The sequence below is a fragment of the Petaurus breviceps genome, unplaced genomic scaffold (assembly GCF_028583685.1).
Source record: "Petaurus breviceps papuanus isolate PSGF00001 unplaced genomic scaffold, PetGlider_PUasm1.0 90740, whole genome shotgun sequence".
In the NCBI taxonomy this organism is placed as follows: domain Eukaryota; kingdom Metazoa; phylum Chordata; class Mammalia; order Diprotodontia; family Petauridae; genus Petaurus; species Petaurus breviceps.
This window is the reverse complement of record NW_027187330.1, coordinates 14,593,484-14,619,240: the sequence shown is the minus strand read 5'-3', so window position 1 is coordinate 14,619,240 and position 25,757 is coordinate 14,593,484. Positions and strand designations below refer to the sequence as shown.

Sequence of the window (25,757 nt, the reverse complement as noted above, 5' to 3'; positions counted from 1 at the left end):
ACACATAGTAGGTGGCTGCATTGTCTTGAATGGACTTGATATGATGCTAGCTTGCTACTTTTATTTATTTCAAATTCTATTTTTTTCTCAGTACTGAAGCTGGATAGACAGTTCTGAGGATGAGGAAAATTATTTGGACTTTAGCAGTAAATATAGTTGTATTGGTAAAGACATGAGGAACTTAACAAGGGCCCCAGTAAAGGATTGAGTGTTGGAGAAAAGGCAGAAGGTTTTAAAGATGTTACCTCTTGGCAAAATCTTTTACTTTAATTCAAACTGTCAGTCCAAGACACTGCCTGAGGCTTCCATTGGGCCAGAAGAATGTCTGTTCCAGTTTTGAGATACTTGTCCTTTCAACCAAATTTTCTTGTAATTTTTAGAAATAGCAATATTTTGTGACCATGAAAAAAACACAGTTACCTATTCCAGCAATCATTGTATATGAAGTATGGTCCACTTTAAAAAATCCAAAAAGACCACACACAGACAAACAAAATTACTAATCTTTTCCAAAGAGAGGAACTGATTTGAGTTTCTGCCCTGACATAATAGATGAGCCCTCCCATTTATCCCTTAGGGATCCCTGTTAATAGACATTTTCCAAGAACATGAGAAAATGCTTTAGAATTAGGAAAACCATGCAATTAATTGCTCTGGTTCTTTCTCCGATCTCTAATTGCTTATTACATGTCAATTAATTATTCCACAGGAAGTTTAATAGTATCTCAGGGTTTTGTTCCTTATAGTATCAAGGTTCTCATTGAGTGAGGGCAAAGATGGGTTGGAAATATTTGAGCAGGTTTAGTTAGAGAACTTTTGACTTCAGCTTTAATGATATCGAATTCCTAGGGACTCATGGAAACTTGCAGTAACATGTTTGGCAGGATGTCATGAAAGGTCTATGAGAGGACAAGAGGAAAGATGGACAGGAAGAAAAGAAGTGGGAGTTGCTTATCCTTCTCTGGTGCCCTTAATCAAATAACAAAAGGGTTGTCAAAAGGCTTGTAAATAAGGTAATGGGTATCCCATTCAACTCTGGCATGGGTATCCCATTCAACTCTGGCATCACAGGCCACTTGGATTCAATGTTGGGCATGGCTTAAACCTCACTGGAGGGCCTGACCAAAAACAGAACAGTAAAAAATGTTTTAAAAAAGGTATTAAATTTAAACAGAATAGCAAAATAGATAAGCAAAATCCACATGGTAAGCCTCTATACACAAATGAGTAACATCCCCCACACAATCTGAAGAGGGGAGGAACATCAGTGTTATATACTCTTTCCCTCTCAATTGACTGGGTTTCACTGTTGCTGTTGACTTGCTGCTGTTCATTGCTGTGGTCCTGAAATTCAGTGTTGCTTTGGCTGTCATCTACTGATGCTGTTCTCCAAAGCTGTTTTTCACTGTTTCTCTGCTGCGCTGATACTCCTTTCTGCTTCTCATACTACCTTTGTCACCACCACTGCTGATTACAAGAATTTTCATCATTTTACAAAGTGAGACCACCCTAGTCAACATGCCTCAGGGCCAATCAACCTATTCTCAGCATTATTATTGATCAGTTTCAGGCTCAATTCTGCCTGGTGGGCAAAAGGGCTGCTCAGGAAGCACTAAAAGGAGAGGGAGACTTTTATCCCTTTTCTTTTGGTCTTTCTTCACCCTTCATGGCTCTTAGCAAATAGTATCTGACCATACATATTGTCTTGAAGCTGCAATGTGCCTCAAGAAGGCACTAGAAATATTAGAAGAAAGTATAACACAAACTAGTGGCCTTGACTAGCAAGATCCTAGTTCCCCCTAAGGGAAGATGGAGGTGGGTAAGACTTTGGTTTACAAAGAGGAGCCTCCTGCCTTTCTAATGAGATAACTCATTTCCTAGCATAAACCCTGTACTCTAGCTAGGTCAGTGTCCTCACTTCTCTTCGAATGTGTCAAGCTTATTGACAAGTTTTCTTTGCTCATGCTGAAACCTCTCCCTTTCTGGAAAGCTGCTCCTGTCTGGTCTACCCATTCAAATTATATCCCAACTTCAAGGCCCAACTCATACCTTTTTTTCCTCATCTGAAACAGCATGCAGTTACTTCTCCTTCCTCTGAATTCATACAGCACTAGTCTTTACCACTCACCCTTTGACTTAATCATCAGCTGCTTCTATTTTTACTTTACTATTTCTTACATATGTGTATATTCACATATACACATATTTTACATACATTTATGTATAATCTCACCAACCAGATGGTTAGTTCTTGGAAGGATGGGATCATTCTTTAACTTTCACCAAAAATTTATTTGCAGAGTGCCTAATAGGGCAGCTAGGTGTATGACCCTAGGCAAGTCACTTAACCCTGTTTGCCTCAGTTTCCTCATCTGTAAAATGAGTTGGAGAAGGAAATGGCAAGGCACTCTGGTATCTTTGCCAAGAAAACCCCAACAAGGGTCACATAGAGTCAGACATGACTGAAATGACTGAATGACTGAAACAACAAACAGTGCCTAGTAGGCATTCAATAAATACTATGCTAAATGAATGAATGAAAGTTTAGCTGCCAAGGACCCAGATGCAGTCAGAGAAACTTAGCTAGTCAAATCAGAAATAGTGCCTACTGAGCAACTATTATGTGTAGCACCCTGGTCATCTATATCTATAGCCTTTTTAAATCCCCTTAAACGTGTCATTTTTTGCTGGACCTCCTTCCTATGGATATTTGAGTTCATTCATTTTTATTAATTTTTTTCACACTGTTCTAACCAAACAGAGTGAAATCTCATCTACTACTTATAAATAAGATCACTTCCAGCTTTGCTTTGTATAGCTGCACCTGTAGTTTTTACATTCTGGTAGAAATTTTTGAACTACAAAGTACTTTAAATATTTGTCAATTGCCTTAGACAGTCTAGTTACTTTCTAAGATGAGGAAACTCAGGCCCAGAGAACTTTGGGGACTTGACCAGTCATATAAGTAGCTAGTAGCAGAGCTTAGACTAGAAAGCAAGTTTCCCAAACCCTAATTCAGTGTCTTTTCCTCCATTCAGTTCAGTTCAGTAATTTTTTCCAGTCATTTTAGCTGTTTACTGAAGTAATTTGCCATTTCCTTCTCCAGCTCATTTTACAGATGAGGAACTGAGGCAAACAGAGTCTTAAGTGACTTGCCAAGGGTCACATAGCAGGAAGTGTCCAAGGTCAGATTTGAACTCACAAAGATGAGTTTTCCTGACTCACTGTGCCAACTATCTGCTCCCTTTCCACCATAACATTCTGAATCTCTGACTAATGTCAGAGTGTCTAATGCCAATTTGAGACAATAATAGACATTTATTAATGACCTACTAGGAGTAAGGCACCATGTTAAGTGCTAGCAAGGCAAACACAAAAATAAGCTCTTATCTTCAAGGAACTTACATTGTGTTGGGGAGGGAGAGGGCATAGAATATGTACATAAGTAAGTAAATGGAAGGTATATCAAGCAGTACAAAGTAATTTAATTTGGGAAAGAGGGCTAGTAACTAAGGGGATGAGGAAAGATGGCCTTCAGGTGATGTCACCTGAACCATAGTTAGAAAGGAACTAGGGATTCTGTGCAGCAGAAGGGAGGAGAGAGCATGTTTAGACACAGAAGATCACATGTGGGAAGTCATAGAGGTGGGAGATATAATGCTATGTAAAGAATAGGGCAGTTTGAATGGAACAGAGCATACAGATGGGAGTGACATGAGACAAAAAAGTAGGTGGGAACCAAATTGTTTACAGTGTCAGCATTTGGATTTTATACTAGAGTTAAATGGGAGCCATTGAAGATTTTTGAGGAAGGAGGTGACATGGCAAGATCTGAGTTTTAGGAATATCAATTTGTCAACTGTATGCAGGATAGATTGGAGATGGGGAATGATTTGATCCAGGGAAACTGATTACGAGGCTATGTTAAAAGTCCAGGTGAAAGGTAGTGATGTTTGAATTGGGGGAGATAGTCTGTGTGAATGGAGAGATGTGAGGGAGATAGGATTGATTAGACTTGATAACTGATTTGATATGGGGATAGAGGGAAAAAGTCAAGGACAATTTTGAAGTGGTGTAATCTGGGTGACTGGAAAGAAGGTGGTTCCATAAACAGAAATGGAGAATTTGGGAAGATGGATGAATTTTACAATATATTGAGTTATACTTTGGACATATTGAGTTTGAAATATCTATGGGTCATTCGAATGGAGATATACAAAAAGTGGTAGGTAATGGTGAACTAAGGTTCAGGAGAAAGATTAAAATCAAATGTATAGATTTGGGAACATCTATAGAGATGATAATTGAACTCATGTGATTTCAGAGAACATGAGAATATTTCAAAGCTCTTGGCTTGACATGCTCTGCTGGCAGGCCATATTATTCCAATGGATATTCCTGTCCTCGGTAGTGTTCCATCACTCTCGTTTGACACTTCCACAGATCTGTGATCTCTTCAATATGAGAATTCTCTCTAGTGATGGGATTACAATCAGGTTTTGCCTATCCATCCTGTGAATATCTCTTGTGCATATCCTTTCATAAATCCTCCCCATGGAGTTTGATTACTGTGTTAGGGGCTATCTCCTGGATATATTGACCTTGAGTGGCCACCAGTGGAGCAAGTGGATCATCCATTGGTCCTCCATCCCTTGCTCTAATTATATGGCTAGCCCACTTACTCGCCCCCCCCGGTTTTGCATTATGAAGGCCTTCTTTACACTTTTTCTTGAACTATCCTTCATTGGTAATTTGTTTCTGTGGCTCATGTAAACCACTCCCTTCTCCATTATTCTTCAGATGACCTTCAATTTTAATTCTCTAGACACTGAGATATTCCCTGACTTGCAGCTTCCACTGCATCATCACCATCAGGTATCCCATGGAAGACTGAAAATTCAACTGTCTAGGCTGGGCAGGCGGTATTCAAAAACCATAGATTCAAATGTTGAAAATGCAAACTACCAATTGTAGCTCAAGACAAGAAAACTCTAGCACTGTATTGACAGCCCCTCAGGGAACATGAAGAAAGCCTTCTCATACATAGATAGTCTATGAATTTTCCAGCAGGCAGCTTAATTCAGCAAAGGATGAACTATACTCTCTCTTTCTTTGTTCTGACACTCTCTAGGGAATACCCTTTTATGTTGTGCATCATTTGCAGACCCCACACATCCTTCAGCATTCATAAAAATGAAATACAGGAGTCACAACTCCGCTACAGTAACTCAATAGCTGCTGACTACTTAACAGTGATGTCGTATCTTGAGGTTAATAATAGCTTATAGTCATATAGAGCTTTAAGGCTTCCAAAGACCTTTACATATGTTGTCTGTTTGAGCCTTATAACATGTCTGTCAGGGAAGTGGCATGCGTGTTACTATCCTGATTTGACAGGTGTTGAAACTGAGACGCAGAGACTTGCTCAAGGACATACAGCTAAGAAGTAGAGCTGGGACAAAAGCCAAACTCAGTGCTCCCCTCCCTATATCTCCCCATCACTGCCATCTCTCACTTGTGGAAATCTGCTTTCTGTTAGCTACAGCTGAGTCTTATGGCTCTTGCTAGGGTCTTAGAGATCTTCATATCATGCATGAGGAAACTGAGGCCCAGAAAAGGAAGGAGATTTGTCCAAAGTAATGGCCTGGTCCAGAATGCCTGACTAATTCACTTCTCAAATCACCAAACTCCAGTCCTTTCTGGTATAAGCTGGAGAGAGTTGAGCATAAATCATGTAGAAATGAGAAAGCAGGCTTTGTATATATCTATATTTACACATAAAGTTTCTCATTCCTCTTCAATAACACTTGAGTTTTCAACATACCTTCAGTCCTTTTACTAAGAATATTAGTAAAGCCCCCATGATGTGACAATTAATGGTCATACTCTGCCTCCAAGAACACATCTAGTTTAATTTCTTATGATCAGAAGTGGAGACAACATACAGTCAGTTGGTTAATAAGCCTTTGTGAAATTATTGTACATATATAGCCTGTATCAGATTACTGACTGTCTTGGAGAGGGAGGGAGAGAAAAATGTGGAACTCAAAATTTTATAAAAATGAATGTTGAAAACTATCTTTACATGTAATTGGAAAAAATAAAATACTATTAAGGAAAAATATAAGCCTTTGTTAAGTGTTTTTTTAATGTGTTAGACACTTTTCTAAGTGCTGGGGAAGCAGAGAAAAGTAAAAAAAAAAAACACAGTCCCTGCCACTCCAGGAGCTTACATTCTAATGGGAGAGACACCATGTAAATAATTATACATACATACATATATATGTATATATATACATATATATATATATATATATATGACATGCATAGAATAGATGGAAGGTAATCTCAGAGACAAGTTCCTCAAAGTTGGGAAGGGGACTGAGAAAATCTCTTGGAAAAGTTGGGATTTGAGCTGTCTTGAGGAAAGGTAAGAGATAGAAGTGAGAAGATGGAGCACTCCATGTGGGCCAATAGAGCGTGTGGGCTGAGGAAGCTAGACCACAGAGTTTGGGGAGGCAAGAAAGGAGGACATCATAACATCTAGAATTGCAAGTTAAATTAGAGTTCATTGAGTCCAGTTCTCTAATTGAGCAGAGGAGATTTAGATAGGTGGGCACAAGGAGATTGTGGGACAGAAATAAGGGAGAATATGGCATCTGCAAGGCCTCTGAGGCCAGACTGGGGAAGAGGAAGAGAGTCAGTTGGGAAGGATGCACCGACAGGTGGGATGCTCTCCTTCAGGGAGATCAGTAAATTCCCATGAAGTCAGGCTATTGGTAGAGGGTTCAGGGACTTGGGTTCTGCTACTTCTTTCTTTCTGCAAGATGCAAAAGGATCCCCTCGATCACTGTTCTCTGAATGTTGCCATTCATATCTTCTCCACAAGACTGTCTAGCCTTGACAACTATCCTATCCAAACTTCTATAGTACTTACAATATATGCCATTTGAAAAGTTTCATTCTTCATTCTCAAGGAATCTCAGAGGTCATTTACTCTAATCCCCTTCATTTTAGGCCAAGACAAGGTGACTTCCCTAAGGTCACACAGCTTGTAAGAAACAGACGTAGGATTCAAAGTCAGCTCCTCTGACTCCCGATCCAGGGCTCCTTTAGTTCTAATCCATTTTTTTTTGTGAGTTTGGTCTGTCTCCCCAAGCTGGACTCTCAGTATTTTAAACCAGACTCTGAATGTTGAGTGCTAGTACAATATCATATCTCTGATAACTATATCGCACTGCACAGTGTCCTGAATTGAGTTTAGTCAATGCCTATGATAATGAGAAGGGAGGCAGCGCCCAAATTACTGGGCCAATGCCTAGCTGCTGTCTTGGCATATCCTGAGCACCTACTGCAAGGGTAGGGGCATACCTAGGCCTTAGGAGTTCTAGGTGATATTAGGTATCCCGAATTCTTAAGGAGCCCACAGAAAAGTGAAGTGATCATTAAAAGAGGTCATTAAAAGAAATGCATGATAAATAAACCTTTATTCATCCTAACAAATACTTATTCAGTTATCCTGTTATATCCAAGGCAATGTGCTAGTATTCTATGCATGCAAAGCTAATCTAAGACACAGTCCTTGTCCTTGGTGACTACAGCTGAATGAGGCAAAAGCTATGGATACAGATGACTGTAATAGAGGGCAGAAGGTACTAAGCCCAGGCAAAATGCTCACTGGGAGATCGCCATTAGCTTAGAGAATGTGGGATAACTGCATGAAAGAACTGGGACTAAGAAGTGAATAAATTGGCTTCAAGGGGCAAGTTTCCTGCCTCAGCCCCAGCCCCAGCACCTGCCTGGTCCCATTTCTGTGCTGTTGCTCCTCTCTCCAGGGTCTGGTGATCACAAGGCCTTTTGGGGGGTAACTTTCACCCTGGGGGTGGGGGAAGAAGGACTTCCACTCCCATCCCATACGCAGGCTGGTGTATGGACCTGCTGAACAACAACAAACCTAGCACTAACCCTCCCTGCTCTCGGCCTCCATTGTGGGGGCACTCTCTGGATCCTTATTCTGTGGGGTACAGTGGAAAGATGTGCAGGCTCAGAGTCATAGCCCCGCTGGCTGCCTCCTGAAGCAGCCTGTTCCACTTTTGAATAGCTCTGACTGTGAGGATTTTTCCCCACGTCAAGTCCAAATTTGTTTGTAACTTCTACACTCGGATCCTAGGTCTGACTTCTGGGGGTGGGGGTGGGGATCATAGCAAGTCTAATCCCTCTTTGTCATGACAAACTTCCAAATGCTTGAAGACAGCTATAGTGTCCCATCTGATTCAACTCTTCTCCAGGCTAATCAATTCCATTTCCAACTTCTGGTCAACTGGCAAGAAGGCCCAGCTATAAACACACTTCAAAAGTTTCTAGTTAGGTCTATGAAAGGGAACAATTATGCTGACTAGGGACTCATCTTTCTTCTTACATCTACCCTCACCCTGTCCTCATATTTTTTCCAGTTCTTATGACAAATTCTCTCTTTGGGGAACTGGTTCTGAGCCAAAGCAAGGCTAGGTACTCCTACAAAGTGATATGGGGCCAGGAAATTAATTTTTCTCTTACCTTGACGTGATCTTCTAGAGAACTCCACCCTAAAGAGTTGGGAGTGGTATGTGTGATAGTGTCCACTTGAGGAGATAACCATTGCTGCTGCTCCCTGGAGACCCATCGGCCCTGGTGGCCATCCTCAGGCAAGGCTTGGAAGGCCCCTCTGACATGCTGCAGAAATGAAAGCTGCCATGGATATGGGGCATCCTTGTGGCAGCATCCAGAGTATGCCTTAACTCTGTCATAGCTGGTTACCTCTAGAGAGGAGGCTCAAAGGCAGGAACAGACAACAGATGGAAGGAATTTATCATTGAAAATGAGGGGGAAAGAGGAAGACATGGCTAGAAGTTTTATGGGCAATTCCCTTTATTAATGTCTCTGTGCTAGAGAGTGCAACAAAGCCTGTTGGTGATTTGCAGCTTTTCCCATTCCTCTCACATCTCTTATCTCTCTCCTTTTCATTCCCCAAATGCAAAAAAGCCTCAATGGACCTGAAAGTTACCTTGAAAATGTCCAGTAAATGTCAATGTAAATTAGTTTCATTTAAGCTCTTTTCCTACTATACTAGTGACATTGAGGGCGGTGCTGAAGGATGGCAATCATTGTGACATTTGAGAAGCTTCCAGAAAATGCTTGATGGTCCCCTGGATCTCCTCAGACTGAGACAATGGAGGTCTCTGCATTTCCAGAGGAAGTCCTATGCCTGCCTGGAATGCACTCCCTCTTGGCCTTTGCCTCTTAGAATTCCTAACTTCCTTCCAGTTTGGTTCAGGTAACACCTTCTACATGAAGCCTCTCCTACTCCCCTCAGCTTCTGCAGTGCCCCACCCCCAAAAGCCTCATATTTATCATGTATATACATGAATATGTGTACATCCTACTGCCCCTAAAAGCATATTAATTCTATAAGGGCAGGGACCTTTCCACTCTCCTTCTGTTTTTCCCTCCCTCCTTCCCTTCCTTCTTTCTTTCTTCTTTCCCTCCCTCCCTTCTTCTCCTCCTCCCTCCCTTCCTTTCTTCCTTCGCTCATTTATTTATTTGCTTTTTTTTTTTTTTGAGGGTGGAAGGCAGGGCGATTGGGGTTAAGTCAGTTGCCCAAGGTCATACAGCTAGTAAGTGTTAAGTGACTGCGATCAGATTTGAACTCATGTCCTCCTGATTCTGGGGCTGGTGCTCTATTCACTGCACCACCTAGCCGCCCCCAATTTATTTGTTTATCTGTCTGTCTATTGATATTTTTTTGGTCTTTGTATCCCCAGCACTGTTCTTGGTATACACTAGGTGTTTAATAAATATTTGTTGATTGGTTATATGAAATATAGAGTTTTTAGTGCTGTTAGGCATAAGAATTCCATTCCATGGTTCCTTACCATCTCTCCTTCTAAGTGGCCTGGCATGAGCATGGCATAATAGTTGGTATTTTTCTAATTCAATTCAACAAACATTTATTAAATGCCTACTACATACAAAGTAGAGAAGCAGCATGGTATGGTGGTTAAAAGGCAGGTATATGGGCTTCTGACAAATACTGGCAAGACACTTAACCTCCCAATACCATAGATAAGTAAAGTCAACTAACATTTGTCATCCACCTAAAAGGGCCAGGACAGCTAGGTGGCCCAGCGGAAAGAGTGGCAGACTTAGAGTCAGGAAGACTGATCTTGGCATCAGACATTTACTATCTGTGTGACTCTGGGCAAGTCACTTAACCCTGTTTGTCTCAGTTCCTCATCAGTAAAATGAGCTGAAGAAGGAAGTGGCAAACTACTCCAGTACCACTGCCAAGAAAACCCCAAAAGGGATCACAAAGAAATAGACACGGATGAAACAACTGAACATGAATGCATGCCAGCACCATGCTAAGCACTGATCAGACCCAATCCCAGAGTCAATAGGGAGTCACTGGGATTTAGTAAGTAGGGGTGACATGCTCAGATCTGCATTTTTGGAAAATCCCTTTGGGAACTGTGTAAAGTATATATCAGAATGAGAAAAGACTGAAGCAGAGAGATGAATGAAAAGATTATTCCAATAGTCCAGCAAGAGGTGATGAGAGAAGGGGATGGGTGTGAGAAATATGGAGATAGAATCAAAAAGATTCTAAATCAAAAAACCTATGCAACTGATTGCATATGTTGATGGGGTGAGAAGTTGAGGATATTAAATTGAAAAATGATGTGAATGCAAGACTGTTGGTGCGCTTAACAGCAGAGGGGAAGTTTGTAAAATGGGTGGGTTCAGGTAGAAAGATAATGTAGGAAGGAAGGGAAAAAATTTATTAAGCACCTACTTTGTGCCAGAGACTGTCCCAAGTGTATTGTAATCATTATTGTGTTTGACGTCATAACAATCCTAGGAGGTAAGTGCTTTTTATCCCCATTTTATACCTGAGAAAACTAGAGATAAGTGATTTGCTCAAGTTTACACAATTTTAAGTGTGTAAGGTCAAATTAGACCTCAGTTCTTTCTGACTCCAGGCCTGGTATTTTGGTCACTCTACCACCTAGTATTCTACGATGCTGTGATATTGTGGCATCTCAAAAGCACTTTTGCAGCTTCTCTGGGTAAATGGTTATTTTAGGTTACATCTGTTTCAAGGGGTCTACCCCAGACTCTAAAGGGGGAACCTGGAGCTGGTGTAGCTGAGAGAGGGGAATGAGTATTGAGGGATAAGGATTGGAGATAAACCCAATAATTAGCCATTTCCCAGCTATTACATCCCCTGTGGGCTGCTCCTTCACTTTCTACCTGGTTGATCATACCCCCTTTGGGATCAGACCATGCCCCCCTAAGGTGAGGCCACGCCTCTCCAACCCCTATCCCCAATTTTAGATAGCACTGTTCTAGTGCATTTATCATGTGTAACTGGGAATAATAGTTATTTTGTTATGTTTCACATCTCCCTAGAAAGCTGTGTGCTCCTTGAAAGCAAATACTATGTTGTGTGTAAACTCTTTATCTTTCCCTGACATGATCTGCACACAGTAGGTGTTTAGCAAATGTCTGACTAGCCAAGCAGGTATTGTTATCGTACTCATTTTAGAGTTGGGAAATGGAGGCTTGGAGAGAAATTAAATGATTTGCTAAAAGGTCACATTAAGTAGCAGAGTGGAGGCTGGAACTTGTCTCCTGATGTAAAACCCAGGCTTTTTCCATTACATCCTGATGCCTCCCTAGAGTGTCTGCCCTATACCGGATCTACTCCAAGGGCTATGTTTTCATGACCAGAGCAGTGAGGGCTCTGTGGCACTCATGATTTAGCCCAACCTATAATCTCTGGAGTCTCCTCCATCCTGGCATTCACAGAGCTGATTCAACAGCTTCAGGGGAGTTTCCAGCAACTTGCTACCATCTGTTGGGAAACTCTAGGCCAGAGCCTAGAAATTCTAGGGATAATGCCTGAAGTGGGCCCTCCATAGAGATCCATATTCTGTGATTTGCTGACTTTGTAGTCTTTTTTAACAGACTTCCCCTGCCCATGAGGATTCACTACCTTTAGATTCATAAAGGGGACCCTACTCATCCCCGGCCTGGACTTGACATCAGAGTGATAAAAACAATCTCATCTTAAGAAATATCCATGGGCTGCAGAGAGTGGGCCATGAACAGTTGTTGTCTCATTGAGCTTAACCAGGTCAGCCCTGATGATTAACCCCTCTAATCAATCTCCACGCAGCAGGTCCTGAATAAATACTTGCTGACTGTCTGTGCCTGAGGGTCACCTCAGTGGTATCTTGTGTACACCAAATTAGTTCTGATTATTGCCTGTCTTTGTCTTTGCCGTGCTAATGCCCCAGCAGCTGAGCTCTGGATTTTTGAATGTGCTTTATTTCAAACTGAGAACATATCTAGGAAACTGAGGGCAAAGCAGATCTACGTTGAGTTGTCTTCTGCAAGTAAGCAATCGACACAGGGTTTTCTGTTGCTTGAGATGAAAAAGTTTGAGAATTTTAAAAGCAAGTAAACAATGAGCCTGGCAGTAACCTGGCCTAGGTTTCTATGCTGCACTGTTTTCTCCCTCATTGTACTGTACTGAATAAAATTTGGTTTTACAGACTTTCATCATAGTTTTCATCGTATTAATACATATTACCTGGTGTTTGGAGCAGGACATTAACTGGGACAAGAAAGATTGTCTTCACACCCATAAGAGTACACTTCTCAACGGGTTAACCTACCACCAGTAGGGGAGGAGACATGTATAGGAAAGCATGTGCCCAGAGAACACATATAGGGAGCATGTATGGCCAGGGCAATTTACATCTCTGAAACTGTAGAACCTCTGATGTCTAATGGTGATTTCATCATACTGTCTTTTGTTGCGTTCTGTTGGATTCCTCCAAACTATTTTGGGTATCCCTATAGAACTGAGGCTATAACCCATTGCTGCCTACTAGTGTTTGGATGTTTCATATCTTCTTTACCGTGAGGGTAAAATCTTTTAGTTTTTAGCGTGAAGTCCCAGGGGACTCTCTTAGCTCTTTTTGTTATGCAGATCCCAGCCATATATTCCTAGCCAGGTACCTATAGAAGCTCTTAAGTCTGTGTTTTGGGTCATTCATTCTAAATTCTTATTGGACATGAATGAGAAAATTCCTTTTAAACTCCTTTTTGCTCCTATAACTTCTTTCTATTTCTATGATGCCACCTATAATTTATGCATATCACAGGGTCTGGTTGGAGAATTTTGAAAGAGACATTTCCCACTCCTTGACTCCCTGCAAACAACCAGGTTACTACATTGTCTACATGTTTTTTTAACCTTTCTGTGACTCTTAACTTTTGCAAATCTGAGGCACTTGACTTAACCTTTTTATGGATGTTCCATGTTTCAGATCTCCATGTTATAGAACTGTTCACACGTTTAACAACACTAAGTCTCTCTGATGTCATGTGAAAATATACCCAGGACACGCTTTCAGCTCGGCCACTGACTCTTTGTTCACATGGCTGTGTAAAAAGAGTCCATTCTCTCAAACAACTAATCAACATTGACTAGCTTTGAGGCTACTTCTAGATTTCCCCAAATACTCCTGAAAAACTGCACACATCTACTTCCTTTACAATGCTACTGAACCATGAACTTGTGAAGGAAATCTGCAAAGGAAACAATTATATATTTTCCCCCTTTAGTACAACAGCATCCTTAACCCTTGAGTATAGGCACTCAATAAATATTTGTTTATTGATTCACTACTTTTGTACATGTCTTCTCCCTACCTTCTTTTCTCTTTTTTAGTACGCCGTTCTAAAGCTGCAGATGAAGAACGGAGACGGAAAGCTCAGAGAGCCCGGGATGAGTACCGTCGGCACTCACTGCGAGAAATTCAGAAGGGAACGGTTGCTGGTCTCAGCAACATGTTCCAAGAAATTGGCTTGTACAATGAGCAGGAGGCAAAGCTCAATAACCACCATCCTAGCCCCACTCCACCAAAGTCCCTCCTTGTCCCAGTTAGGTAGGTATCAGTCAATCAATTAATTAAACTAGCATTCATGAAGATCTTACTTGTGTCAGGCACTGTGCTAAGTGACAGGCACACAAAGGCTAAAACAGAATAGCTTCTGCCCTTAAGGTGCCCCGTTCTAGTGGGGGAAACGTGGCTAAGTTTTTTTGTGTTAAGTGTCTGAGGCCTGATTTGAACTCAGGTCCTCCTGACTCCAAGGCGGATGCTCTATTCAGTATGCCACTTAGCTGCCCTCCCCACTTTTAAAGTAACCTTCTTTGAAAGAAAGTATTGTTTTAGTATGTGCCATTCACATCTATATCAGCTAAAAACTGAAGACTCTTTCAGAAGACAGCCTTCCATTAACATTTTGGACTGGGAAATAAATAATATGAGAGACAAACTGGCTATGGTTTAAAGTAAGACTTATAATAATGTAAGATATGGTCCAACAGTCTAGAAATAAATACCTCACTGCTTATGGAAACTATTTTCTGATATGTGTCAAGTTCTAGTGTATCCATTGCAAGTCAGAGTTTTTCCCAGAAAGGTTCTGGTATCTTTTGGGTTCTTAACAAAAACTGATCTTTCATCTGTCTCAGAAATACATATGAAATGCCCTAATGGAACTTATACAAGCCTAACTGTAGGGTAGCTTTATATAGTTATCAATAACTCCTGTGGTATATTAGGACAATTCCATAAATGTGATGACCAAGATAGTTCAGCCAGTCCATGGAATTAGAATTGAGAGTCCTGGCAATGAAGACTGGACAGTTCCTTGATCATTACCCACCCACTGTCTGCTCCATCTTGCCAATGTCAGTCACAGCAGCTATGATGTATAATTGGGGAATAAACTCAGAGGAACTTGTGTCTTTCTTTGTTCGGAAGTATTTGGCTTTGACGGGTAATCTCTTTGACCGACTGGACTGAGCTGCTGAAACTCACTGCGAGCATGAACTGAAATTCTTAGCTTGATGAAGAATCAAAGTGAGCCATCTGAAGGGATAGAAGGCTCTTGGGCCTTGCCAGGCCGCTGATGGGCCACCTGTCAGAGCAGTCTTTCTCATTATTTTTATTTTTGTGAGATGCTTAAATCATTTGGCCTTCATGGAGACAGAGGAACAGAAACACTAATGAAGGCAGTAAATCCCAAAGACAAGTAGCTGTAAGGCTAGATAGCAAAGTCCCAACTCTCATTAAATTAGGTCACTGGCTACATACAGAGTGCCATATTTAGTAGAGCATTGGTGATTTCTTCCTCCTACCTGGGGCTGAATAGAGGCTTTGAGAAGAATGTAATGTTATGACATGGTGCTGGATGCTGGTCTTTAGCCCTCCCCCCTCAACCTTTCTAATATTGCTCAAATATGTCTTCACTCAAGTACATTATGGTTTCCTTATCTTTTCATTGTCTTTGGGGGATCCTTCCTCAAGGCAATACACTGTTCTTAAGTACCACAACATTGTTGGGGGGATCTCTTAATTTTTTTCCTGCCTCCCATTTCCAACTCTAATTTTTTTATATGAAGCATAATTGATAATGGTCATTTTTTTCTTGGTAGGGAAAAGCAAGAAGATGATACAGGGTGGGGTAGTGTGGAATAAAGTTCAAAAAAATAAATCAATCCTCGATCCTTTTAAAAAATAATATTTTAATAATGTCTTTTATTTTTTTACAATCACAGTAAATTTCATAATATACTTACTTGCCCACCAAAAGAATCCTTTCTTGTAACAAACAAGAAATCATTTCAATAACTCAGCTGGCACAGCAACCACATCTAAAGATAACATAAACTGCATTCTATGCCAAGACCTCCCCATCTCACGTTGCATCTAATCTGAGTTCAATTACGTTTAGCCATGATTTTTAATGACATAAAAACAATCATCATGTGCACTGTTCTACAAGGTTTGCTTTCCTTGTTCAGCAAAAGTTCATAAAAATATCTCATTCATTCCTTGAATCTTCACTGGGATTTGCCCTTCTAAGAATTAAACTTGATGTTGGCTTATTTCTTTGTCCATTCACTCATTTATCTATTTTTTGATATGTTTTGTTTCTCCTATCATCTTCATTTCAATATATATTCCTTCCCTCCCTCACTTAGGAAGCCATCCCTTGTAACAAAATAAAATAAAAGAGAAAAGAATAAAAGCTCCCAACATATCAATATGCGCAATATTCCATTCCCATAGTCTCCCACTTCTCCATTGAAGACAGAGAACTGCATCTTCTTATCTCTGTTTGTTATAGTTAGACTATATTTAGTTTCTTGTCATTATTGTTTTTCATCTATATTGTTATCATCGTTGTATGTATGGTTTTCTTGGTTCTCCTTACTTCACTTTGCATCAGTTCACATATGTTTTATCACACTTTTCTGCATCTATCATATTAATTTTTCAACAACACAGTAATATTTAATTACATGCATTGACCCAATATGTTTTTTACTACACTTTGCCTCCCTCCAATGTAGTTAGTGCTAACTTAGGGAATTAAGGTAAGTCTCAATAATAGAAAGGAGAGAGATGAATCACTTGGAATTCAAATCCTTAATATATTCTAAACACAACAGGAGTATTTTGGAGATATTTGTATTTGGAAAAATTTATGCTTTTACTTTGCTTTATGACCCTAAATTAGAGTTCCACGAGGTTTGTTGTTTCTTGGTGAATGCCCTGTACTGCATATTGACGTCCATCATTTTATTTTTCAGGGCCTGGGAACGGCCTCTTCGTCCAGTCTCTAGAGATGTCATCATTCGCTGGTTTAAGGAAGAGCAGTTGCCCCGCCGGGCTGGTTTTGAGAGGAACACCAAATCCATTGCCCCTTGGTTTCATGGTAGGAATGTTTTTTTTTATTTCTTGAAGGAACAATTTAATGTATTTGTCTTTATTCCTAGATACGAGCAATTGTGGATTGATGGCAAAATTCTCAGATAATGAAGGGGTTAGAAGAATACCTGAAATGCCTGGCTTTCTTTTCAGTATGTAAAGGTGGCCAAAGCTTCAGAGGTTAGACTGTTCTACTGAAAGAGTTGTAACTAAAGTGTGTGTGTGGGGGGGTAACCATGGTTTTGTCTAAGATGACAATGTTTTGTTATCTACAGACTGTTATCTCTATATCCTATGGTGTAGCCAATATCCTGGCCTGTATCCCCATAGCTATTTGAAGGGATGACAGCCCCAGGAGAGTGCAAGAGAATAAAAATCCTAATAGTAGAGGTTCAGGGAGAGGAATGGGAGAGTTGAAGGAACTCTTTCTTTCCCCCTAAATATCCAACTTAGCCTTAGTCCTTTCTCTATCCTATTATCCCTCCATTTCCCCTCTTCTTTCTGAAACCTTTCTGTGTTGCTAATTAACTCTTCTTCATCCTCAATATTTTTCTCACTTCCTTTGACCTCTGGTGTTCACTGAAGCCTAGTTTTCTCTGAGCCCTCTCTTCAAGATTGGAAGCTTCCATCAGATTCTTCATCACACCAGGCTAAGAGGAAGAGATGGCATACTCCTTGTTCACCATGGCTACATTCAGACTCTCTTTCTGTCTCATCAACTACTTCTCCTGCTTCAAATTTACTATAACCTTTCTTGATCTTTGTTTGCTGTCATTTATGTATTTCTAAGTTACTGTTCCTCCTTCCCAATAAGCTTAATACTGAACTCTGCTTGATAGCAATTTTTATTGGCTTTGGATTCCATGATTTCTTAGTTCCTCTATTCCCATGTTGACTATCCTCCTATATGCATCTATTTAAATATATTTTTTTAATTGGGTAGATTCAGTGATATTGTCAAATTTAGCTAGACTAAGAATTTTATTTTTGTTATTTAAAAAAAAGTGCAATTCATGGTTGTGATTCAAATCTCAGACAGAACATAAACTTAGTTGTTTGGAGCAACTCATTAAAGTGTCTGTTTGATACTTTGCCATAGGATCAAGTTTTGAGAAATAAATACCTTAAGTATTAAAAATGCTGCCTCAGATTTTCATTTGATGACAGCAGCATTACAAAGGGTAAGGCAGTTGCACAAATCATACCCAGATGTGTGGAGTCCACAAAGCTGGGGGATGGCATTTGGATGGACAGCCTGAAACCAACATGGTGAAAAGAATAGAGTTGTGCATTTGAATTATTTTTATTTTAAAATTATTTTATTTCCCAATAATATGTAAAAAATTGATGGTCATGTTTTGAAACGTTGACTTCCAAATTTTCTTCCTCTCTCTTATCCCTCCCCCCACCTGAGATAACAAGCTTTCTGATATAGATTATGTATGCAATCATGTAAAACATTTCCATATTGGTTATTTTATGTAAGGAAACAAACAAAAAAAGAAAATAAAAAAATTAGTATGTTTCAGTCTATATTGAGACAACATAAGTTCTTTCTCTGGAAGCAGATAGTATTTTTTCATCATGAGTCCTTTGCCATTGTCTTGGATCATTGTATTGCTAAGAATAGCTAAGTCATTCACAGTTCTTCATCATATAGTATTGTTGCTACTTGTACAATGTTCTCATGGTTCTGCTTATTTCACTTTGTATGAGGTCATGCAAGTCTTTCCATTTTTTTTTTCTGAAATAATCCGCTTGTCATTTCTCACAGCACAATAACATTCATCTCTATCACCTCCCACGGCTTCTTTATCCATTTCCCCAATTGATGGGCATCCTCTTGATTACCAATTTTTAGGCACCAAAAAAGAGCTGCTATAAATATTTTTGTACAAATAGATCCTTTCTCCCTTTTTTGATTCCTTCAAGCTATCACTCCAGTATCTTTGAAGAAAACCCCAAAAGGAATCATGAAGTGTAGGACATGACAACAACAAACCAGATAGTTTTCATGATCATCACTTTGTAATGTAGTTTGAAATTTGGAATTGCTAAAATGTTCCTTAATTTAATTTTTCGTTGATTACCTTGGTATTCTTGACCTTCTCTTGTTTCAAATGAATTTTATGATTATTTTTTCCTAACTTTATAAAATATTTTTAGTAGTTTGATTGACATGGCACTGAATAAATAAATTCTCTTAGGTAAAATTGTCATTTTTAGTATATTAGTTTGACCTACCCTTGAGCAGTTAATATTTCTCCAAAATGCTTAGATCTGTCCTTATGTGAAAAGTGTTTTGTAACTGTGTTCATATAATCCCTAAGTTTGTCATGATAGATAGACTCCCATGTATTTATATTATCTGCAGTTATTTAAATGGAGTTTCTCTTTCTATATCCTCCTGCTGTATTTTTTTTTGTTAATTTATAGAAATACTGATGATATATGTGGGTTTATTTTGTATTTTCTAACTTTGCTGAGATTGCTCATTGTTTCAACTAGTTTTTTAACTGATTCTCTAAAGTTCCATAAGGATACTATCATATCTGTAAAGAGGGAGCGTTTTGTTTCCTCATTGCCTATTTTTAACTCCCTCTTTTTCTTGTCTTATTGCTATAACTAGCATTTCTAGCACAATACTGAATAATAGGGATAGCTAGGTTGCACAGTAGATAGAGTGCCAGGCCTGAAGTCAGGAACACTTTCTGAGTTCCAGTCTGGCCTCAGATACTGACTGGTCATGTGACCCTGGGCAAGTCACTTAACTGTTTTTCTTAGTTCCTCATCCATAAAATGTTCAAAGAAAGAAATGGCAATCCTCTCAAGTATCTGCCGAGAAAACTCCCAAAGGGGTCATAAAAAGTTGGATATAACTGAACAAATTGCAAAATACTAGTGATAATGGGCATCCTACTTCACCCTGATTTTATTGGGGTTTAAGTCTAGCCCTGTTGCAGATAATGCTTGATCTTAGTTTTAGATGCTACTTATCATTTACAGGAAGACTCCATTGATTCTTATGCTTTCTACTATTGTTGTTTTTTTAATAGAAATGGGCGTTGTAGTTTGTAAAAGACTTTTTCTGCATCTATTGGAACACTTATTTGGTTTTTGCTGGTTTTATTTCTGATGTGGTCAGTTATGCTGAGAGTTTTCCTGAAACTGAACCAAGTCTTATATTCATGTATAGTGCCAATGTGATATTTACAGCACCCATGATCATGATAAAGACTGTGACTATATTCCTACCTGATAGTTAATCATGAAATATAATGAACTCTCCATATACAGGACAGAACCAAAATATTTAACTAGACACCAGAAAACCAAATCCCCAAATCTGTAAGCTGATTCCATCATAGTAGTAATGAAGTTAACAAGTCATAACAACACAGAACTATAGCACCCTTTATCCTTCCTACAAACCAATATAAGATCAATATTTACACATAAACCTCTTTATCTCCTTGCCTGAGAGTCCTCTCTCCTCCACCATTTCTCTAGCTCTAACTCCCAGCTTTCTTTGGCTCTATTCTACCCTTCAGCAGACTCTTCCCACCACAGGCTCCATGTGACTACATTCAGCTGATTAGGGTTCATAGTTTACTTTCAAAGCAGGGAAGATCTTCAAATTCCCATTGCATCATGGCATAAGTCTCACCTGGTTATAGTTGATGATTTTTTTTTACATCTTGCTGTTATCTCCTTGCTAATATTTTATTTAAAAAATTTGTATCAATAGTCATTAAGGAAATTGGTCAATAGTTTTCTTTTTCTGTTTTTGCTGTCCCTGGTTGAAGTATCAAAATCATATTGGTATAATAAAAGGAATTTAGTAGGATGTATTCTTTATTTTTTTTTCAAATAGTTTGTATAGTATTGGGAATAATTGTTCCTTGAATGTTTTGTAGAATTCACTTGTGAGTCCTTCTGATACTGGGGATTTTTTCTTTGGGAACTCATTGATGGCTTGTTCAGTTTCTTTTTCTATGAGAGAGTTATTTCAGTATTTTATTTCCTTTTCTGTTAATCTGGGCAGCTATCTTTTTTTTAATAAATATTAATCCATTTCACTTGCTAGATGGCATGTAATTGGGCAAATAACTGCTAATAATTGCTTTAATTGCATCTTCACTGGTGATGCATTCACCCTTTTTATTTTTGATATTAGCTATTTAGTTTTCTCTTTTATTTAAAAAATAAAATTAACCAGTGGTTTATTTTATTTTTCCTAAAACCACCTACTAGTTTTTATTTAATGAATAAAATATTTTGTTCAATTTTTTTAGCATTCAATTTTATTAATCTCTCCTTTGATTTTCAGGATTTCCATTTGGCACTTAGTTGGGGATATACAACTTGTTCTTTTTATTTTTTTTTCTTTTCTTTCTTTTTTTTGGGGGGGGGAGGGCAATTGGGGTTAAGTGACTTGCCCAAAGCCACACAACTAGTTTTTGTATTAAGTGTCTGAGGCCAGATTTGAACTCAGATGTTCTTGACTCCAGGGCCAGTGCTCTATTCATTGTGCCACCTAGCCACTCCCAACTTGTTCTTTTTCTAGGCTTTGTTTTTAGATGTATGTCCAATTCATTGATCTGTTCTTTCTCTCTTTTATTCACGTACATATTTAGAAATATAAATTTTCTCCTAAGTACTGCTTTGGTTCCATGGAATCATTACCTCCTACTTGCCCAATTCTAATTTTTTAAGGAACTATTTTTACCAGTGAATTTAAGCTATTATTTTCTTCAGCATTTTTGTGCCTCTTTTACCAAGCTGATAATTGTCTTTTCATAATTGTCTTCCTTTGCTTTCATTTCTTTTCTTTACCGCTCTTATTTCATCTTGAAGGTCATGTATAACTCTTCTAGGAATTCTTGTTGGGTTTGTGTCCAATTCATTTTTTTTTCTTCCTAATAGCTGTTTTGACTTCATTGTCTTCTTTTCAGTTTGTGTCTTCCTTATTACTGTGGCAACTTTTTATAGGCAGATTGTTTTCGTTTGCTCATTTTCCCACCCTATTTCTTCATTTAGAACTTTATGTTAATGTCTGGCTCTGTTATTGGCATCTAGATCTATCTCTAGCTTTAGGATTTTTTGCATTGTTGTTTTTAGAGGTAGTTCTGGGGGTTTGGAAATTTTCAGGGCATCCCAGGTGGTATGATCTGGGGTGAGGTATGGTCACTGATCTTGTGGTCTGCACTCTAGTCCTTACCCAGGAAGGGTCCCAAATCCCTTAGAATTACAATCAACACTGCTTCTCAGGGCCCTTCCTCCCTTGGAATCAGAAAAGGATGCTGTTCCTCAGGGTCCTTGACCCTTGAGGCCCAAAGTAATGCTCTCCCCTCAGGACTCCCTTTCCCTCTTGACTGAAAGTGGTACTTTCTGCCTTCGAGTTATGACCCACAAGTTGGTATAAGCAATACAGTTACCAAATGGCATCTATTCCTGTGTTCAGTACTAGCACAGGGTACCCTGTTGTGTTTTTCTGACCATTTACTAGGTTCCCTTACTGTCTCTGACTTAAGAGATTCTGAATCTGCTGCTACTTCTGTTGCCACTATGTGTTTATACCACTGATGTTTTATCCATATAGACTCTGGGTCAGCATCCTCTCTCATGTTGTAAATTTCTCTTTCTGACCTTCTATGTTATCTTGGGTTGGAAAAAATAGCTTAGTCTCACCCTTTGTTGGCTCTGGCACCCCAAATTTGATTTGAGGAGTTATTTTAAGATTTTAGAGAAATCCTAAATTATTTTTAAATCACTTGCAAAAGTACAAGAAGGAGAAGACCTTATTTTTGGTGGAAAAATACCCTGTTGGTGTTGATGACATGTTTAATATGATCTTATCGTGTGATAAAGATGCTAGAAAGTTAATGTAATGTTGGATTATTTTTTTAAAAGTGTGTCAAGAGATTATGTGATGTAATGGACAGAAAGCTGGTCTTTGAGCCAGGAAGATCTGGAATTAAGTCTGTCTCTCACATGTGTTATCTGTGCTACTTCAGGAAAGTCACCTGACTTTTCAGGACTTTGGGTAATTCTCTCACCCTTGTGTCTAAGATGATATGTAGGTTGCAGAGAAAGTGCAGCCCTGAATTGGCAGTTTTCTCACCTGGAAGTTCCCTATACCAGTGGAATTTCAGACCCAATCCATATCTTAAAAAAAACGCATAAAATTTACAGATAAAAGAGAGAACATAGTCACTGTATTTTATTCAGATTCTATCAAAAGTATTGTGTCCAGTTCTGGACATCACCTTTTTTAGAAGGACATTGACAAACCAAAATGATTATAGAAAAGGGGCACTAGGAATCTGGACTGGTAGAGGGAACCAAGTGTCTTATCCTATCAACTATTGACAACTAAACAGGCAAGAGTTAATATCTGGTAAATGTCGGAGAAGATATGGGAAAATTGGAGCACTAGTGCATTGTTGGTGGAGTTGCAAACAAATCCAACCATTCTGGGGAGCAATTTGGAACTATGCTATTAGGTCTATATCCCAAAGAGGTCATAAAAAAGGGAAAAGGGCCCACATGTAAAAAATTATTTATAACAGCTCTTTTTGTGGTAACAGAATTGAAAACTGAGAGGATGCCCATAATTTGGGGAATGGCTGAACAAGTTGTGGTATATGAATGTCATAGAATGCTATTATGCTATAAATAATAATGAGCAGGTAGATTTTAGAAAAAAACCTGGAAAAACTTACATAAATTGATGCTGAGTGAAGTGAACAGAACCAGGAGAATATTGAACACAGTAACTGCAACTTTGCACAATCACTAACTTTGAAAGACTTAACTCTTCTCAGCAATATGATGAACAAAGACAATTCCAAAAGACTCATGGTGGAAAATGCTCTCCACATCCAGAGAAAGAACTATGGAGTCTGTGAATGCAGAAAGAAGCAGACTAATTTCTCTTTTTTTTTCTCATGGTTTTTCCTTTTTGTTCTGATTCTTCTTTCACAACAAGACTTTAATATGATTGTTTCTGTATAGCCTATATCAGATTGCATGCCATCTTGGAGAGGAGAGGGAGAAAAAAGTTTGGAACTCAGAATGCTATAAAAGTGAATATTGAAAACTATCTTTACATGTAATTGGCAATTTAGACCTGGCAATTGGGACCATCTATTCTAATTAAATTCATTTAAATTCAGAAAGCTATCTGTTAAGTGGCAGAGTGAAAGGTATTACACTGCAAATCAATGTGTTCTATGTTAATGAAAATATTCATGATCACAGGCTAGGGTTTGTGCCGGAACACATCCTGACAAGGAATCTGGGATCTGGTGGCATTGAGGTCCATTCTTCATTCCATCCTGGATCATTGAGTGGACCACTCTCTTCCACCTTTGAGCCCTAGTGGTTAATGAACTGACCTCTTGGAGATTCGTTTTAAGGGCCATTATTCCTTCTCTAATTCCCAGATCTCTTGTTTCATCTTTTCTGGGACAGAGGAATTTTCTGCTACCCTGTTGCTATAGAAGAAGCATGTAACTCCTTTGTAGGCTTTCTAAAGATTCACCACTAGGAACTTCAGGGAAAATATGAAAAGGTAAAAATAACTAGCAAAAGGGATAAATAAAACAAACAAACAAAACTCATCCATTTACAAGCTCATGTTACATACACAGGGAACTAGGTTATGATTCTTGGTTCTCCCCTCCCTTTTTCCCACATTGACTTGTTCCCAGATTCTTTGGGACTTTGCTTCAATGGCTTAACCAAGCTTCCAGGTTCACTCATTCTGACTTGGTTACATAAATATCGTTATCCCCATTTTATATCTAAGGAGTCCAAAATGATTTGTAGTAGAGCTAAGATTAGACCATGAATCTCGAAGGCATCAGGAAAGCATTAATTAATCATTCATTTACTGTGAATCAGATACTGTGCTAAGTACCAGGGTTATGAAGAAAAGAAAAATGCTTCATTAGCAGAGCTATTTCCTCTATGCCATACTGAGCCCAGCGATTCTGAGACCATACCAGCCTTTGGCAAGTCCCAAAAAAACACAAGGCACTGTATAAGCGGATCTCCCCAAATTTAAGATTGTTTCTCCCCCTTTAACTCCCACCCGTTTCCATGAATCAATCAATCAGGAACCCAAATAGGTGCAGTGTCTATTGTCTGAAAACTACAGAAAAGTGAGATGAACTTGAGTTCAGAAGATTTGGGGAAGAATGCCATGAATTCAGTGACTCTTTCATTGCTATGAAGGAACCTTCTTTGGAGCTGATTTGTTTCCAAATTCTGTTAGGTTTAAAGCAGGAAATATGATAGCAAAAATGGCTGTACCTTATATGAAGGTGAAGAGATTTCACATTCTCTTTTCCCTGGGAACAAGGCCTACTCACAGTATAGGTTTTTGTAAAATATTGTTCTGTTTGCCACAGAACAAAAAAAGGACATCTCCTGTGGCTTTGGTTGAAATGAGACCCAGTACATCAGTAAATTGGCTTTATTGTTGATTCCACCAAACTCTCCTTGTTGATTATTCCTAATTCTTTTAATAGGACAAAATAAAATCAAAGCCTAGCCATCACCCACCAAATAACAACTGTTTTGAGGGAGATGAACCCATTATCCTGGCTCTGTCAATGACCAGCTGTGTGACTGTGAACACATGATTTGACCTCTCTGAACCTCAGTTTCCTCATCTGTAAAATGAGGATAATTTTCCACCTACCTTGTTATGAGGATCAAATGAGATAGTAATTGTACAGTGCTTAGTACAATGCCTAGAACATCATAAGAACTATATAAATGTTAGTTATTTTTATTATTATTGTAGTAGTTTTCATTGTCTTTAGAGTAGCAGTAGTTGCAGCAGCAGTAGTAGTAGTAGTAGTAATAGTAGTAGTAGTAGTAGTAGTAGTAGTAGTAGTAGTAGTAGTAGTAGTA

General features: G+C 39.0%; 1 protein-coding gene across 1 annotated transcript in view; it reads left to right on the top strand.

Annotated features, from left to right (window-relative positions):
- The window catches only part of SH2D4B (SH2 domain containing 4B), a 199,162-nt gene that overhangs the window by 97,141 nt on the left and 76,264 nt on the right, over positions 1-25,757 (top strand). Inside the window, exons 5-6 of the mRNA XM_069067317.1 lie at positions 13,781-13,997; positions 16,715-16,839. Of these exons, the coding sequence (XP_068923418.1) occupies positions 13,781-13,997; positions 16,715-16,839 (342 nt within the window). The remainder of the gene's footprint in view (positions 1-13,780; positions 13,998-16,714; positions 16,840-25,757) is intronic.